The 17,056-nt window shown below is 34.5% G+C and overlaps 2 protein-coding genes across 2 annotated transcripts in view; both read left to right on the forward strand.

Moving 5' to 3' along the window:
* The window catches only part of LOC134845429 (dynein regulatory complex subunit 2-like), a 442,061-nt gene that overhangs the window by 187,619 nt on the left and 237,386 nt on the right, over positions 1-17,056 (forward strand). The gene's annotated exons all lie outside the window — the stretch shown is intronic.
* On the forward strand, positions 4,397-5,445 carry LOC134856785 (gamma-aminobutyric acid receptor alpha-like). The gene has a single exon (XM_063873060.1). The coding sequence runs from the start codon at positions 4,463-4,465 to the stop codon at positions 5,381-5,383; it is 921 nt and encodes a 306-aa protein (XP_063729130.1). The 5' UTR covers positions 4,397-4,462; the 3' UTR covers positions 5,384-5,445.

Consider the following 17,056-nt stretch of genomic DNA (forward strand, 5'->3'; position numbering starts at 1 on the left):
GATCATTTTAGAAAGAAATAAAAACTTGATACACTTTTCAAAAAAAACTTTTTTGAAAACTGTAGCGTTTTTTTTGAAAATTAACTCCCCGCACGCTATTTTAAATCCAAAAAAAAATTATTTCACCATATAGCAAAGTATTAAATAGTTCAACGATTTCGAAGAAGGATTAAATTTTAATAGCGCGAAATATATTGCGCGATAATTGTCCCAAACTGGCCAAATCGGCGATCTTTAAATCCCTATAACTTCACGAAAAATGATCACAAGTGAAATATTTTTTTATTTGAGCTCAAGACAACAATGCCTTTTGAATGGTATAAAAAAGTTCCGCCGAAAATGTGAGTTGAAAAAGCCGAAATTTGTCTGGAGAAAAAAACACCCCGAGCACAATTATTTCAAAGACGGAGTCTTCGAAAGACGGAATAATAAGCCAATATTTTAATTGTGAATCGCATGTAGTCACAGAGATAACGGCAAAACCTCATAGAAAAAAAATTACGTTCTTTTCGTTGGTTGAAAACTAAAAGTTGCAACTTCTTTGTGCCGTGACTGCAGAAAAACTCTCAAGCAACTTTCAGCTTGTCCGTGCCCTTAGCAACTTATGCCTTCATAGCTTAACATTTAAAAGCTTTAACCCTGCTGGCTTCCTAAATGCCCTCATCTGGAAGGTATTTTGAAATTACATCCCGGTATCTAGCCCAAAAAAGGACTAAAACGTGAAGGTTATCCAATTTTTCGTTACTAAGACGTTGAGTATGAGCGTGACATTAGTTTTATTGCGCTTAGTTGTGCTCGAGCAGGCAATAAAATATCTTTTAAGCAGTTAAAAGAGGTAAATATTTTCTGAATACTGTTCTTTCAACCTAATATCTGTCGGTTTATTTATGATTAGTTCTTCTAGATGAGATCTAACTATCATTGAGGTGTTAAGCTGTTACTGCTGTGTGACAATAATTGACAATTTGACAAGTGTGACCTCTTTGAAAGTCAGTTAGTTGGTGACTGCTAACTGACTTCTAAGTCTTTTCTGACTTGTATATTTCCCTAAATACCTGCCATCCACTTTTTATTCCGATTTAGAGCCACCAACTTTGAATGCTAAGTCTTCCAGCTTGATTCTACTGCTGTCGGTGCTTTTGATCATGAACCTAGATAAAGGGGGATCTAGTCAGAAAAGTCTTTTATGGTGCAGGTTAGAGAACATCTAACATACACTCTAATGGGAAATCTAAACAGTGATTCCGCCCTCGAAAAGCTTGCCGTCTGGATGATTAGCAAACATATGATTGGTGATATGTTGCATAGATTTTATGATATATTAATCTGTCGCAAATGGCGGCTTACAGTACACAAACACACCTATCATTATACTGAGACCTCCGAGACAAAATAGCAGACGACGCTTTAAGTGATCTTTTCTCATGTTTATACCATCCATGCAGACACTTTCGAAAGCGACCCGGAACATTGACGCTCAATTTTTGCATTCACTAGCAAATTAAATTGACCTCTAGCTGCAAAAAAATAAATCTTTCAACCTTGGCCGTCAATCTAGCTGAAAAACAACATATTCACACAAAATCAGGATTAAACCCCAGTAACTAATTCTTAGCCCAAAAAACCTGGGAGCTTGAAATTATCAGGTAGCTCAAAAAGTCTCATCTTGAATTATATCATCCATTTTTTACCTATTTCTCCTTTCTTACTTTACAAAAAGAAAGCTCATGCACAGACCGCTATAAGGGATACTTAGAGCTGAGTCTGAGATGGGGAGGGAAAACTGTCACGGAGGATAATAATGATGAATGAATGTTTAATTAAAACAAACACTTTCTTGCATTTGAATTAGATGGAAAATGAAAAGACCCGAATACCTATAAAACCAGAAAGAAATGAGAACACGAAATTATCTTAGATGTTCAAAACTTTGGTTGTCCTAATGAGAAAAGTGATTGCAGTAAAACTTGAATGACTAGTAAGGAGTCGAAAAAAAGCAGTTTTTACGTCTTAAAAAGTACTTTAAGAATGTTTTCTCGCGGCTCAATGAGTTTTGAAAAGCAAATACACAAAGCTTCATTTTTCATGAAAACTTTTTATACCTATTTTTTTGTTGATTTTTTTTACTTTCTCTATCGATTACGAGCGGGAAAAAAATCTTTTTGTCTAGTTCCTTGGCGACAGGTTTCTGTAGTGTCCAAACTTTTTTTATTATAATTATTTTCGTGAAAACTAACTTTCTCAAGTGTTAATTATTTGTAGGATTCGGAGGACACAAAGAAATCCTGATGCATTTTTGGTCTATACAAGTACATGGAACTTGGATTGAAATAAATTGAATTCAGATTCATGAATTTTTTTATGCCTATTTTTTTGTTGATTTTCTTTATTTTCTCTATTGATTACGAGCGGGAAAAAAATCTTTTTGTCTAGTTCCTTGGCGACAGGTTTCTGTAGTGTCCAAACTTTTTTATTATAATTGTTTTCGGGAAATCTAACTTTCTCAAGTGTTAATTATTTGTAAGATTCGGAGGACACAAAGAAATCCTGATGCATTTTTGGTCTATACAAGTACATGGAACTTGGATTGAAATAAATTGAATTCAGATTCATGAATTTTTTTATGCCGATTTTTTTGTTGACTTTCTTTATTTTCTCTATTGATTACGAGCGAGAAAAAAAATCTTTTTGTCTAGTTCCTTGGCGACAGGTTTCTGTAGTGTCCAAAATTTTTTTATTATAATTGTTTTCGTGAAATCTAACTTTCTCAAGTGTTAATTATTTGTAGGATTCGGAGGACACAAAGAAATCCTGATGCATTTTTGGTCTATACAAGTACATGGAACTTGGATTGAAATAAATTGAATTCAGATTCATGAATTTTTTTATGCCTATTTTTTTGTTGATTTTCTTTATTTTCTCTATTGATTACGAGCGGGAAAAAAATCTTTTTGTCTAGTTCCTTGGCGACAGGTTTCTGTAGTGTCCAAACTTTTTTATTATAATTGTTTTCGGGAAATCTAACTTTCTCAAGTGTTAATTATTTGTAAGATTCGGAGGACACAAAGAAATCCTGATGCATTTTTGGTCTATACAAGTACATGGAACTTGGATTGAAATAAATTGAATTCAGATTCATGAATTTTTTTATGCCGATTTTTTTGTTGACTTTCTTTATTTTCTCTATTGATTACGAGCGAGAAAAAAAATCTTTTTGTCTAGTTCCTTGGCGACAGGTTTCTGTAGTGTCCAAAATTTTTTTATTATAATTGTTTTCGTGAAATCTAACTTTCTCAAGTGTTAATTATTTGTAGGATTCGGAGGACACAAAGAAATCCTGATGCATTTTTGGTCTATACAAGTACATGGAACTTGGATTGAAATAAATTGAATTCAGATTCATGAATTTTTTTATGCCTATTTCTTGTTAATTTTCTTTATTTTCTCTATTGATTACGAGCGGGAAAAAATCTTTTTATCTAGTTCCTTGGCGACAGGCTTCTGTAGTGCCAGACTTTTTTTATTATAATTGTTTTCGTGAAATCTAACTTTCTCAAGTGTTAATTATTTGTAGGATTCGGAGGACACAAAGAAATCCTGATGCATTTTTGGTCTATACAAGTACATGGAACTTGGATTGAAATAAATTGAATTCAGATTCATGAATATGGTGGCTGTTTGCCAAAAACAACCGTGACATAGTCAAGAAAAGAAACATTGAGACTCAGTAATGGATTTCGGGGACGCCCAATCGCCCTCAGGAAAGAGTTCGTGTTTTGCTGACCAACCCTATAGTTTTTATAAAAGCGCAGTGGTGCCAAGATGTACCAATAATGAAGGAGAGCGCGCGCCAAAAACAACACGTTTCTTTCGACTCAAAACCTTCCAAAAAATGCATAAAATTGCTGAGACTTGAAAAACACGGACATCTTTTCAACATTTCTTTTTGCTTCATATTAAATAATTTGAACACATTATACCATATCGTTTTTTGAAGACCTTCAAAAGGATTAAATAGCAATACTTTTTTATAAGAAGTCTCGGATCTAGGATTTCTCGAGCTATCTAAAAAAAACTTTGTTGACCTTATTTTGGCAAAACTCTGGGATTGGTTGTTCAAAAATGGATTTTGTAAAATGGTACCAAAGCAGGGACCCGAGGTAGAAACCTGAGGGGCTGTTGCCCTCCCATTACATATGCTACAGAGCAAAATATTTTATGCACAAGAATCATCCAGCCATGAAATTTTTCGTCGCTTAGTTTCTGCAGACTATTTCTGAAAATGGTCAATTTTCTAGAAAAAAAAGAAAGCTGATAGTTAGTTTTGGAGTTCATGTTTTTGTGTCAGATAAAGGTAAGAAGCATCGGGGTGATTGCTGATGATTTCTGTTTAGCTAACATCACGGAGGACAATGGAGATGATGAGGAGTCTTTGCTGATCAGTGGGCGCACACCCAGCCCCATGTGGTATCCTGACACTTACTTCCAACTAGTGCACTCTCTCCTCTACAGCGAGGAGGAACAATCGGTCCAGTTCCTCCCAAACGGCTTCGTCGAGCTCATCCAGAAGGTGCGTCTCGTCACTCCATGCACTCCAAACGTCCATCTCTTCCCATTCGACGTCGTCCAGTGCAGTCTGCAGATGTCCAGTTTTGGCAATCCAATCCAGAATGTGAACTACTCCTGGGACTCCGAGAGAACCCCTGGAGGCGTGTTCGTCGACCCCAAGAACAATGACGCCGACCACCTCGGCTTTGACATCCTACCGACTGGACATGTGGCGTTCAACTGCGAATACGGGCCAGACACTTTCTCCTGCTTCACTGCCACCATCTCTCTCAAACGGTACTATTCGGCATACGTGTTGCAGATCTACGTGCCCGCATTCCTACTAGTAATCCTCAGCTGGCTCACTTTCTGGGTGAACATCCAAGCCACACCTGCCAGAGCCAGTCTGAGTGTCACTACAGTTCTATCCATGCTCACTCTCACCTCACGCAGCTCCGCCGAGAACCAGAAGCACGTGAGTGGAAAGGTGACGGCATTGGATGTCTACATCTACGTCTGCTTCATTTTCGTCATCCTCGCAATGCTAGAGTTCTCGCTGAGTGACTTTGCGGCCTCACATGCTGCTAAAAGGAACAAGCAAACCCACCACACCCTGCTGGTCAACAATTCCAGCAATCACCAGCACAAGACCACACCCAGAACCAGCAGCACTCACTGGATCCGCTCACTCGTCACAGACGGGGAAAACGTGAACAAAGTGGCGCGCGTGGTTCTTCCAATCGCTTTCTCGGTGTTCAACGCCATTTACTGGGCTGTTTTGACTGTAGGCGTAGCGAGACAAACCCACCATGAAATAACTCATATTGTAGCATAGCTAACCGAGCATTTCTCATAAGCATCCCATGCCGAAGTTTCTCAGATTAAAAAATTATCCTATTTTAATAACCATTTGCATTTTAGAAGAAGAGCAAACGGATTAACTTCCACAGTGATTATGTCGCATACAACTCCACCAAAAAAAATTCCGCAAAGTAATTGCAAAAAAACCTTATTATTTTCCTACTTAATTTTTAGAAAAAATATATATTTTTTCTCCATGTAATCCCAATAAAATCTGTTTTAAAACACATTCTCACACTCTGTGATGAGATGATTTCTAATGTTCAATGAAAAAATTTTGGTGCCAAGGTTATTTCTAATAAAACAAATCTTGGACTGAAATAAACTCTTAAACTATACGTAATCGATAGGTGGAGAAATAGGTTAAAAACAGTACATTCGAAAAAATTCGACAGTGGAGAAACTCAAAAGTGCATAATATGCTTGGTGTGGTTTTTTGCTCAGTCAATTTTCGGCGACCGAAATAATAGTCTTTAACAAATAAATTTTATGCCCCATTGAAGATATCGAATCCCTGAAGTCAAATTCAAAAAGGTTTTTACCTTCGGTTTTTTTGCAAATTTCGGGAGTTTGAAAATTGCTAATTTGACCATGCTCTAGACTAATTAATGCGCACTTTCAAATTTTTATCCAAAATTCTTTGTAGTTTTTCCCAAAAATCTAATCGATATGGATTAAGAGACAGTCAAAACGTTCAGGACTTTGACCTGATATACCAGCAGTCTTGTTTCCTTAGGATAAGGGAGCTTAGAATTAGTGGAAGGTGAGGCACTGCCGGGAACACAACATTCAGGTTTGCCAATTCTAGATTGGAAGTAAAAATTTGCAAGTAGAACCAAATAGGCTTTTTTGTTTAATCTCTTGTTCCGACTTTTGACTACTTTTTTTTGATAATATCCTCCTCACACGCAATTTTGACAAAATTAAAAAAACTGATTTGTATCAGGGTAATGCCTTGAAAGTTCCGACCGCCTTCTAGTCTCTATAGAGCAGTGTTTGCATTAAAAAACTGATGATTTTTTCAAAAATTGTGAAAAAAAAATTTCAAATTTTTTTTGAAAAATCAACCACAAAATGTTATATATAGTACAAAAAAAAACTTTTTTTGATAATATATAAAAATCCTGTCAAAAATGGCAAGTTAAAAAGTCCAAATTTGTCTATTTGTCTGGAGAAAAAACCAACCCGAGTACAAATATTCCGCACTTTCTAGGAAACTTGGAGCCTAATAATGCAAAATTTGCAAGAAGCAATTTTCATCATTTCTAGTCACAATAATTTTCCCCACTGGATTAGAGTTTATTTAAATTAAAGTGAATTTCAAAACTTTTCTAATTCATGATTGTTTTTTTTTCAGCCAAATATTCAGCCTAACCCGGGTTGACAAAAGTTGCTTATCATACAATTCCATACTATGGAAAAAATGCTTATCATACGATTCCGTTCAATTCCATAGAAAACAAATCGTATGAAAGTCACATGATAACCATTTTTTCCACACAATGGAATTGTATGATAGCATTTTGTTTCCATTAAATGGAATTGTATGATAGGTGTTTTTGCCCTAAACCAAAAAGTTGTTTTTTCTTTCTAATTTTGTTTTTTGAAACATTTTGGGTTCTGTTTGCAACTGAACCCAAATGACAAAAACCTTGGTTACTCAAAGCAACAAAGGTTCGACGTTCTTGCTTTTACAATGCATAGAAAACGACCTGAATTGTCTTCGAGCTGACTTTCACAAATGATATAACAAAAGTAACAAACTTTTAATTTTTGGGAAAAATTTTCAATGATGATTAATTTAATTTTTTGCATTTTCAAATTATCAGACATTGATCAGGGCGTACTTAAACACGCCTTGCAAAAGAAATAGGAATTTTCAGCGTTTTTGAAAAAACATTTTGAAGTGAAAAGAAAAAAAGCCAATATTATCGTATCCAGGACTACGTTATGCACACAAAAAATTAAATTTTGCAGGCAAAAATTTTTTTCGGAAAAGGTTTAATTGCAAAGAAAACTCGATTTGCGGTTGAAAAAAAAAAACAAAAAAAAATTTGGGCAAGTTTCAAATTTACTTCAAAGTTTTTCTGTCGCGGCTAAAAGTTTGTTTATCGAAAAAATGATTATCATTTCATTTTCATAGAATGGAAATCGTGTGATAAACATTTTCGTCAAAAATGAAGAAAAAAATGGGCCCACTTGATCTAATTTAATCATAAAACGAATCAAGCTCGAAAAAAAAATTCAATGAAAACAAACACTTATCTGGAACCAGATATAAACTATATTTATTATTTGGTTATAAATTGTATATTTTATCTCTATAAAATATTTAATATTAACCAATCACGATCCATCTAACTAACAACCCACTTATTTGTAAGTGCTGAAATTACTTGTAATTTGAGCACCAGAGAGATTTGAATTAAACTTAGAAATTAGTTACCTCTCCAAGAGAACTTTAGCAATCGCAATGAGCCAGTATACTCTAGATCTATTGAGCCTAGCAGAGACTAGTTAAACACCCTGAGACTAGCAGATATAAGAGTAAGATTAGGATCGGTATTAGATTAAGAAGTTGCACGAATCTATCCAGGCCGAAAATAAGATAGCGTGACGAGCAGACGGTGTACCCTATCCGAAATTACTCTATGAGTTATACCTCGAACGTAACTCATCTGGTGCGACCATAAGTCTCGATCAAGATTTTAAAAAACAAATTAGTTTAGAACTAACAGATAGATTAGAATTAGACAAAAAAATATATTATCAAAAATGTTACATGATAATAATCTAATTGAAAAGTCTTTACGACTCAATAGATCAGAACCGCTATTCCGCACAATAATAGAAATACCAGGCATTGGAAGAAGACCTCGGACAAGAGACGATCTACGACTACGAAGGAACTTACCATTAAGTTTCATGGTCGTAGGGCAAAGCCAGACCAAACTTTTATATTTAGGATTTTATTAACAAAAAATTTAGATTTTCATTTGCAAACATAGAAACCTTAAAGAAAAATCTTCAAAGATTACTACAGGCGCTAAATCCTATTTACTATTGTACAAAAACGATTTATAAAAACATCTCAATTAGTTTCCTCTAAATCTGCAGTAAAATTAAAAAAGATATCCGAAAAATATATTTATTGACAGAAAAAATAAAAAATTAGTTGACATGATCATTAATTATTAATATATACAAATCATCCTGGCATCCCCTGCTTCATCACTTAAACATAATATCAATCATTTAAACCACTAATATCATCAAACACTAAAAATTTTATCAAATAAAATTAAATTATCTTTAACACCTTATCTAAATTTTTATCATTCTTTCATCTCAACTTATTCAATCTTAAACTAGATCATCAAGGCTTCCCTTGGATCTCCATTGAAAATTAAATTAAATCCAATTTATATCATTAAACCTTATATCCTGATCATCAAGGCCTATCCTTGGATCAAAAAGAACAATTTTGTTCTCCCCCACCCAATAATAAAGTGTCTAACGACCTCAAACGTCGATTCACAACCCAACTCTTTTTAAAGACCCAGGAATAATAGAAAATTTTTCAAACACACTAACTACTCAAATTAAGCTAAACAGTGAAAAACTTCGGTTATTCGTCCTTCACTTAATCACCCCTCTTACCTGACCCAGGCTAAACCTTAAAATTCGTAAGTATTAATTTAGTTTCTAACGAACTACCTGTGTTCTAATTATACCTGAACCTCGTGGATTGATTTACTATTCTCCAACCCTTGAACACAATCACTACCCCTAAGTAAGATTAAGTAAGTTAACACCTCAACTTAGAATAGCCACGAGAAAGTAAAAATCATTGTTCGGAATCGATATATGCTTTTCTCTCCAACCCTACATAAAAGACCCAAGTTAGGCTAACCAAAAAATCGTAAGGATTAACAGTCTAGGATTTTAAAATCACTAACAACAACCTTGCACCCTTCATCCTAAACCTTATGTCACTGAACAATTTAGGAAATAAACAAACAACCGTACTACACAATTGTAAAATAAATAACGAAACATACGATCTTGTAATTACACCGCATAAACAAACAATCGGATATATTCGCACAAAACGTCAAACAATAAAAAGAAAGTTTTTAAGTAAGCAAAGACAAATTACACGAAAAAGATTTTCAAAGCGTAGAAACGCAGTCTCTGAATCAGAAGTCAGCGATTTAGATGCACTCTACAAACTAAAAGATACAGTAAATAAAAATCACCCAGTTCATGGTCAATTATACTTTTCCGATTCAGAAGCTACATCACATTCATCAAAACAAGGAAAAAGAAGAATAAAAAAGATAAACAAAAATAAACCAGTACGTTTTCACAGTTGAAACCAACCAATCAGACACATTGAACATTACGCACTGACAGTCATAAAACGAAAAAATGAGTCAAAGCTCAAGTGACAAAAGTCCAGAAGACGACTCTGTTTTCCCATTTATCATCATTTCACTCACTGAAGACAGAGGACAAACACAATTTTTGTCATAATCTAATCGCAAATATACTTGAACAAGGAATTAGCCCAAGTAAAGCAGAATTCCCAGAAATGAAAATCAAAAGACAAATTGTCGATCATGACAAAAAAGGAATATGTAACTTAACACAACAATATGGAATTTACACCATAGAACTCAGTACAACAAGAAACTTCCATGGCAAATATGTTATCCAAACAGATGATGTCGATATAGAATTTTCAAAAGTATTCACAGAATACATTAAAACATACAACATCAAAATTCACAGAGAGCAAATTCAATTTTCACTAACGATGTTTTTGCAATAATATATAACTATTTATCTATTGTAGAAAAAACAGAAACCGAAAGCACATCACCGGTTCAAACATCAAGACACTCAAATATAAGAAATGAAATTGCCGCATTCTCAGCATTTTTAAACACAATCCGCAAAAAATTTTTCAAATAACGAAGTTTCAACAAATGTTAAACACGATTTACAAAAAATTTCAGCCTGGTTTATAATTGACTATTTTACCCACAATATAGATTTAATTGCACAAGCAAGAAAAAATTTTAGACCCCAGAGTAAATAAGTTCCCCCCATCTGCACCCCAGCTGGTCAAGGCCAGGGGCAATGGTTCAACTGATTCAAACGAAATGAAAATAGCCACCGGGAACACGTTCTACCTTTCCGAGGTAGCAGTGGTGGTCATGACGCTACAATCTGCACAATTTTGACTATTGATTGTACCCATCGGGACAACGCCAACATGACTTGGCGGCTTGGGCATTGGCCTTGCTTTGACCCAGGAGTATCGGTGCTTCACATAACAGTGATTGATCATTGACTTTCTAACCCAGCACCGGCAGGATCAGAGCGAACACTTTAGCACATCATCAACTGTGCTAGTGTCTTGGTTTGATGCGAAGGGTTGCCGAATCAGTTGCGGTGCTGAGAGGTTGTCGATTCTGATGCGCTGATCAGTTTCACATGCGGGTGACAGTTTTGCATGTGCTTTGTCCAACCGCTGACATAGACATAAGTCTTGTTACAGTCGGACAGAGGGCAGTCGAATTTACCCTTTTTGGACCCCCCGTCGCTGGGCTGCTGGGGGATCTCTGCAGTTCTTTCAATTCCTTTAGTTACAGTTCCATCAGTTCCTTTAGTTACAGTTCTTTCATTTCCTTTAGTTTCAATTTCACTTTCACTACTAGCGGAGGTCTGGACCGAGGGTGAATGATAGTCTCTGAGATGCCTGTACATCTCTTTTTTGCTATGAAACATTCTACCACAGTTTTCATTAGCACATTGAACTGTTTGCGACCGATAGCATTTGCTTTAAAATCCCCACCGTCTGTGAACTTAAGTTCGGTTGTCGGATTATGTAATCAGTTATCCTGGTCGCACTTGGTCTTGAGCCCATGGTTGTCAAGATCAGCCCTGAGCTGCCTAACCCAATCTTTTTGCCAAACTTTAGCACCTTCAAGTAGTTCATTCAAGCTATCGGCCCCGATGTTTTTAAAGGAAGCATACAGTTGTACCCTTCTCCTGCATAGTTGGTGAGCGACTGGCGTTGTTTTTACCTTTTCATTCAGTTCCTTTAGTTTCATTTCATTTCTGGTTTCTAGCCTGAGACACATTCTTTTTGCGCGGTGTATAACCGCTTCTAATCTACCAAGATCGGTGCATCTGATGACAAGGGTCTCTAAGCCGTATAGCAGGACAGGCTTTAGGAATGTCTCAATGAGGAGACCCTTGTTCCTTAGTTTCAACCTTTTAGACACCAAGGCCGGTCTAAGACGTAACATTGCTATTCTTGTCTTAGAAATGCGAGCGCTGATAGCCTTGTCAGCGCTCCCATCAGATGCTATGATGCTGCCGAGGTACTCAAAGTGATTGACCTCTTCAACCTGTTCACTCAGTACATTGATAGGGACATTAGTATTGTCTTTGGTGTTAAATACACTACTTTTAGTTTTCTCGACAGAGATTTCTAATTGAGCCAATCCAAAAGTTTTTGCCATCTCATTCAGCGACTTGGTAGCATTTGCCTGGTAATCAGAGATCAAAGCCAGATCATCAGCGTATGCAAAGTTTCTTTTCTCCCCACTGGTCTTACTAAGGAGGAAGGAGTACAAATGATGACACTGTCATTGTCGAACAATCAGATTACGTTTGGGACTTTGAATGGTCTCATCCATTATTTCTGAACATTCCAATCGACATCTCAAGTCAAGTAATCAGTACAATAACTATTCACAAAGATTATATAAAAGTAATCCCACTAACAATAGATGCAACACCTTTTAACTATAATTCATTTTTTACCTGTTAGACGACAAAATAATAGTTTAAATTCAACTCTTGTACAACAAGAAAGTTTAAATGGAACTAGAAATCTTACACACAAGATATTCAAACACCATCACATTTTATAAATGAAGAAATGATTGAAACAATTGTAACAACCACACAACAGAGTATTTCACCAATACATCCAAATCTTACAACGCCAAAACCAAAGACTTCAATGTTACCCCAAGTAACATTACAATCTACAGTTAAGCCGTCGGTTGCTCCAAAATATTCACATATGGATTACCAAACATTTAGACCAATGACGAAACCACCACAAAAACAAAGAATATTCAGCAGAAGTAATTTTGCAGAACACAATTATAACTATGTAAACAGATCGCAAACATTTAAACCTCCTCGTACAAATCAGCATAATCGATCATTTTCACAACGACAAAATCCCCAACAACACACATAAAATTTTGTAAATTTTAATGATAACCCACGTATTTCAACAGACCTAAGTGAAAACTATCATTTTCTTCAACAGAATAAAAATTGTAAAAAACCGTACCTATATAAACAAAAAACACCTTACTATGCACCTTATTATCATTCATCAGATGATGACGAATTTCACGACCAAAACCATCAACTAAATTTTCAAAACCAAAGACTCCAGTCTTATCACGTAAATCAACCAGATATTTTTGAACAACATATGCGACAACCTAGATCAAATTACGAACCTCAAAATAATAGTTTTCATTCACAAAATCCAGCAATTACTGATTACTATCAACCAACGCAAATGCAAAACGAAATACCACTACCATATTACTTGCAACAACATGAGATAACAAAAAACCAACTGACAAATTTTTCACAATTGCCAAATGCCGCAGAATCACTACAAATGACTATTAATCCATACCTCATGGGTGGATCATCAATAAGATCAAATAAACCACTAATGGTGTTCACAGGCACAGACCCTGAATATTCTGTAGAAGACTATTTAAATGCAGTCACAGCAAATTTAATTTTAAATATCGGACCTGAACCATTTAATACACCACTCCATCAAAATTGGATACATAGACGCACAGCGTTAATCTAAACAACACTTGATGGCGCAGCTCAAAAATGGTTTTCACTTTTACCAATAGATATAAAAACAAATTGGAAAAGATTTACACAAGAATTTTCAAAAATGTTTGATTCTTAAAGAAAGAAACAAGAACAAAGAGTTTTATGCAATGAAATTCGCAGACAACCAAACGAAACAATTAAACAATTGGCAGTTAGAATCGAAACACTAGTTCAAAAAGCATTTTCATTAAACACTCATGATTATTAATACACGAAAATGACAGAAATTTTAATGATGACTCTAACACCCCAATTAAGAAAAATAGCTATAAAAAAGAGAGCATCACATCCCTCATCAATTCGAAAACCAGATTTAGATTTCAGAAAACTAGTTGACAAATTGGAAGAAGCAGAAATCACAATGAAACTTGAAGAAACAGAAAATCCTAAACTACAATACGTTTATAGAATCGAAAAAAATACCACACAAATAAACGACAAACACGATTCAGATGTAGACCTAACAAAAAAAATCACTGAAATTTTGAACATATATGAGCAAAATCCCAATTTCATAGGTAAACAATCTTTCAAGAAATGGTGTAATTATTGTCGAAGATACGGACATAGCATTGCCGAGTGAAGACAAAAACAACAATATAACCAAAATAAACCACAAAAGTACAAAGAGCCAAACAAATCATTCTACCAATACATAAAAAATGATCAAATTTACCAAACAAAAATATACATAGTAATAACAGCTCTGGTAAACCAATAATAATTCAAATTACTCAAAAAACCAATCGCCCTATAACTCTAATTATAGAGGTAGATCACCAGAACAACGAAATTCATGAAATTTCTCACAAAATAGATATAGTCGATCAAATAGCCAGTATAACCAATATAGAAACAACTATTCACGATCAAATTCAAACAGAAGAGAATTTTTGATACCAGTTCCCATTCACATTCTAGGAATAGACACTATTCAAACGATAGATCTCGGAATTCATTATACAATAGAAGTAGAAACTACTCAAATAACAGAAACAGAAAGTATTCAAAAAATAGAAACCAATGTTACCAAAACAATAGATCAAGAAACAATTCCTACAACAGATCTAATTATCAAGGAAACAATAACAATTATTATAATAGGTCACGAAACAACTCACAAAATAGGAATCCCAACTATAACAATCGAAGAAATTATTCTCAATCCCCTCATCGAAACAACAATCGTTACCCTGATTCCCAACACAAGTACAGAAGTAACACACCGAAACATCAGCGACAAATTAATCAGGTACAAACAACTGAAGAAACAACTTCAGATCCCCCTGGTATTGACAACACAGAAAGTACCGAACTACAATTAAACCACATTAATTGTGAATCAACAGACAGCGAGAGTGATACAAAGAACACTATCTCAGATAATATGATCACAGTCGAAAACTAATACGAACCCAATATATACGAACAACCCTTTAGTTCACACATTCACAAAAATCAATCGGAACTTCTTCAAGACTACTATACTAGACCCATAAGAAACGATGTATCAATTGAACAGAATGTAAACGAAATAAATACAGTAGTCAATGACGAAAAACAACGCTCAAGTACAAATCACATTTACCAAAATATACAAAAAGAACAGCCAAGAGAAAAAATTTGGACGATCGCAATTCTCTTAGAAAGCCCAAAAACTAAAGAATTTTAACCACCCGATCTTGAAATAGAAGTTTTAATTGATTCAGGAGCAGAATCAAATATTATTAACATCCCTACTTGGAATGAAATCAAATCGTTACACCCAATCCTAACAACTATAAAGACCGCCAGTAAATTAGCAACAGCACAAGGATCAACATTAGTAAATTACGGAAAAATCCAACTTTTCTTTGTTCCCACTAGAACAATGGAACAAACTAAAATACTAAATAAACCATTTAAACAAACATTTCACATTACAGACATAAAACACAATATCATTGGCATACCATTTATAACTAAGTATATTCCCACAATCAACATTTTGAATAGCAAACTCCATATAAAAGATAAACACAAAAGGACAAAAAACACATCCTTAACATTCTTTCAAAGATTAAACAAACAACCACCATTTTTTCCAAGTTTTACCTTATTTACAATTAGGAACAAAAATACCTAAAACCACTATCAGGAAATGTATATAACTTTTCAATCAAACAAGTCCACCAGTACGATAAAGACCAAAACAAACAACATATCTTTATGTCAGACCTTGAATTTGAACCAATCCATAAATTTTTTCGAATCACAATTTCATCCATAAAATACATGAAACATTCAAACTCAGATATTATTTCATAACACGTATATAACGATTCACCATACCAGATAACACTACCCTTAGGACTCTTAGGATACTGTGAAACAAATGCTATAACTTCGCCCACAAATGAAGTAGCATATCGAGTCAATAATATACTACAATTACTAGATATATGTCAATCAACAATTCTTGATTAAGAATTAGCTGTAAACAACATAATAAGCAACGAAAAAAGAAACACTGACTACTTCACGAAAACACCATATTTTAAACCAACGTTTAAAATATCACATTATACGGAAGAACAACAAAAGTTTCTAACAATGTTTAATTTTCAACATTCCCATATAACACAAAAAGAATTCAATAAATTAGCCGAACTGTTATTAAAATTTCCAACAGTTTATGCAACATCTAAATTCGATGTTGGAAAAATTAGTTCACCACTACATTTACCTTTAAAACCTGACGCTGTTTTCAAAAAACAACGAGCAAGTAAAGTACCGATACATTTACAAGATAAAGTAAACAGATATTCAAACACCATCACATTTTATAAATGAAGAAATGATTGAAACAATTGTAACAACCACACAACAGAGTATTTCACCAATACATCCAAATCTTACAACGCCAAAACCAAAGACTTCAATGTTACCCCAAGTAACATTACAATCTACAGTTAAGCCGTCGGTTGCTCCAAAATATTCACATATGGATTACCAAACATTTAGACCAATGACGAAACCACCACAAAAACAAGGAATATTCAGCAGAAGTAATTTTGCAGAACACAATTATAACTATGTAAACAGATCGCAAACATTTAAACCTCCTCGTACAAATCAGCATAATCGATCATTTTCACAATGACAAAATCCCCAACAACACACATAAAATTTTGTAAATTTTAATGATAACCCACGTATTTCAACAGACCTAAGTGAAAACTATCATTTTCTTCAACAGAATAAAAATTGTAAAAAACCGTACCTATATAAACAAAAAACACCTTACTATGCACCTTATTATCATTCATCAGATGATGACGAATTTCATGACCAAAACCATCAACTAAATTTTCAAAACCAAAGACTCCAGTCTTATCACGTAAATCAACCAGATATTTTTGAACAACATATGCGACAACCTAGATCAAATTACGAACCTCAAAATAATAGTTTTCATTCACAAAATCCAGCAATTACTGATTACTATCAACCAACGCAAATGCAAAACGAAATACCACTACCATATTACTTGCAACAACATGAGATAACAAAAAACCAACTGACAAATTTTTCACAATTGCCAAATGCCGCAGAATCACTACAAATGACTATTAATCCATACCTCATGGGTGGATCATCAATAAGATCAAATAAACCACTAATGGTGTTCACAGGCACAGACCCT

Source organism: Symsagittifera roscoffensis, chromosome 1 (genome assembly GCF_963678635.1).
Source record: "Symsagittifera roscoffensis chromosome 1, txSymRosc1.1, whole genome shotgun sequence".
Lineage (NCBI taxonomy): Eukaryota > Metazoa > Xenacoelomorpha > Acoela > Convolutidae > Symsagittifera > Symsagittifera roscoffensis.

What these genes read in the sequence shown, in the direction of transcription:
- LOC134856785 (XM_063873060.1), top strand. Translation starts at nt 4,463, where the DNA reads ATGTGGTATCCTGACACTTACTTCCAACTAGTGCACTCTCTCCTCTAC.